Raw genomic sequence first — 703 nt, 5'->3', positions numbered from 1 at the left:
TATCCAAATTGAACGGCTTCAGTGGCTTAGCAAGTTTATTGATTTCACAGTTGGCAGAGTTGTAAGGCAATCCTCGATACTTCTGCAATGCTTGCCATACAGACCAAATACGATCAGTATTGGAGTGATGAAGGTAGAAGAGAGGATCATAGGAAGTATAGTGAAGGGTTGACATACCATATGGACTACTACCTCCAACCCAAGAATGAATAGCATTGTGACCGATTTCGAACTGGATTTCAAAATCACAGAAATCTGTTTGTTCCAGAGCAAGTGCTACCTGGCGATAGAAGAATGATTTATCTCATTTTTCTGGATCATCAAAAAGTTGAGCTCTCGGTGCTCTGGTTGTATTTTTATTGGCAACATCGATATGAGCATGGTGGAAGGGGTTGTTTTCCTTCTCAGTGACCAGTACAGGTAAATTAGCGAAAGTAGTTGTCCAGTCCCAGTAGGGAATACCAGTGTGAGAGCCATGAGCAACTAAAGCGTCTTCCATCTGTTTAACTAACAATCTATGCCAGTGAGGGAAAGTTACCATTCCATGTTGACAACATGCGTAAGCTGTGCCATTGGGATAGTGACAACTGAGAGGCATTCCGTGATAAGAAGCAATTTTCTGGTAACCATTGTCTGAAGAGTCAGCTTGTACTTTAGCTAAGGCGTTTCTTAGGTCTTTGATGTCAGATGGAGTCAAACTATT

At 41.7% G+C, this 703-nt stretch overlaps 1 protein-coding gene across 1 annotated transcript in view; it reads right to left on the bottom strand.

Annotated features, from left to right (window-relative positions):
- Positions 1 to 703, bottom strand: part of LOC106867101 (hemocyanin G-type, units Oda to Odg) — a gene marked incomplete at its 3' end in the record, with an annotated part of 33,932 nt that overhangs the window by 23,251 nt on the left and 9,978 nt on the right. The window contains 1 exon segment of the mRNA XM_052968092.1: positions 2 to 698. Coding sequence (XP_052824052.1) covers positions 2 to 698 — 697 coding nt within the window.

This window comes from Octopus bimaculoides, chromosome 5, assembly GCF_001194135.2.
Source record: "Octopus bimaculoides isolate UCB-OBI-ISO-001 chromosome 5, ASM119413v2, whole genome shotgun sequence".
Lineage (NCBI taxonomy): Eukaryota > Metazoa > Mollusca > Cephalopoda > Octopoda > Octopodidae > Octopus > Octopus bimaculoides.
Note: the sequence above shows the minus strand (reverse complement) of the source record. Positions and strands in the feature narration are given on the sequence as shown.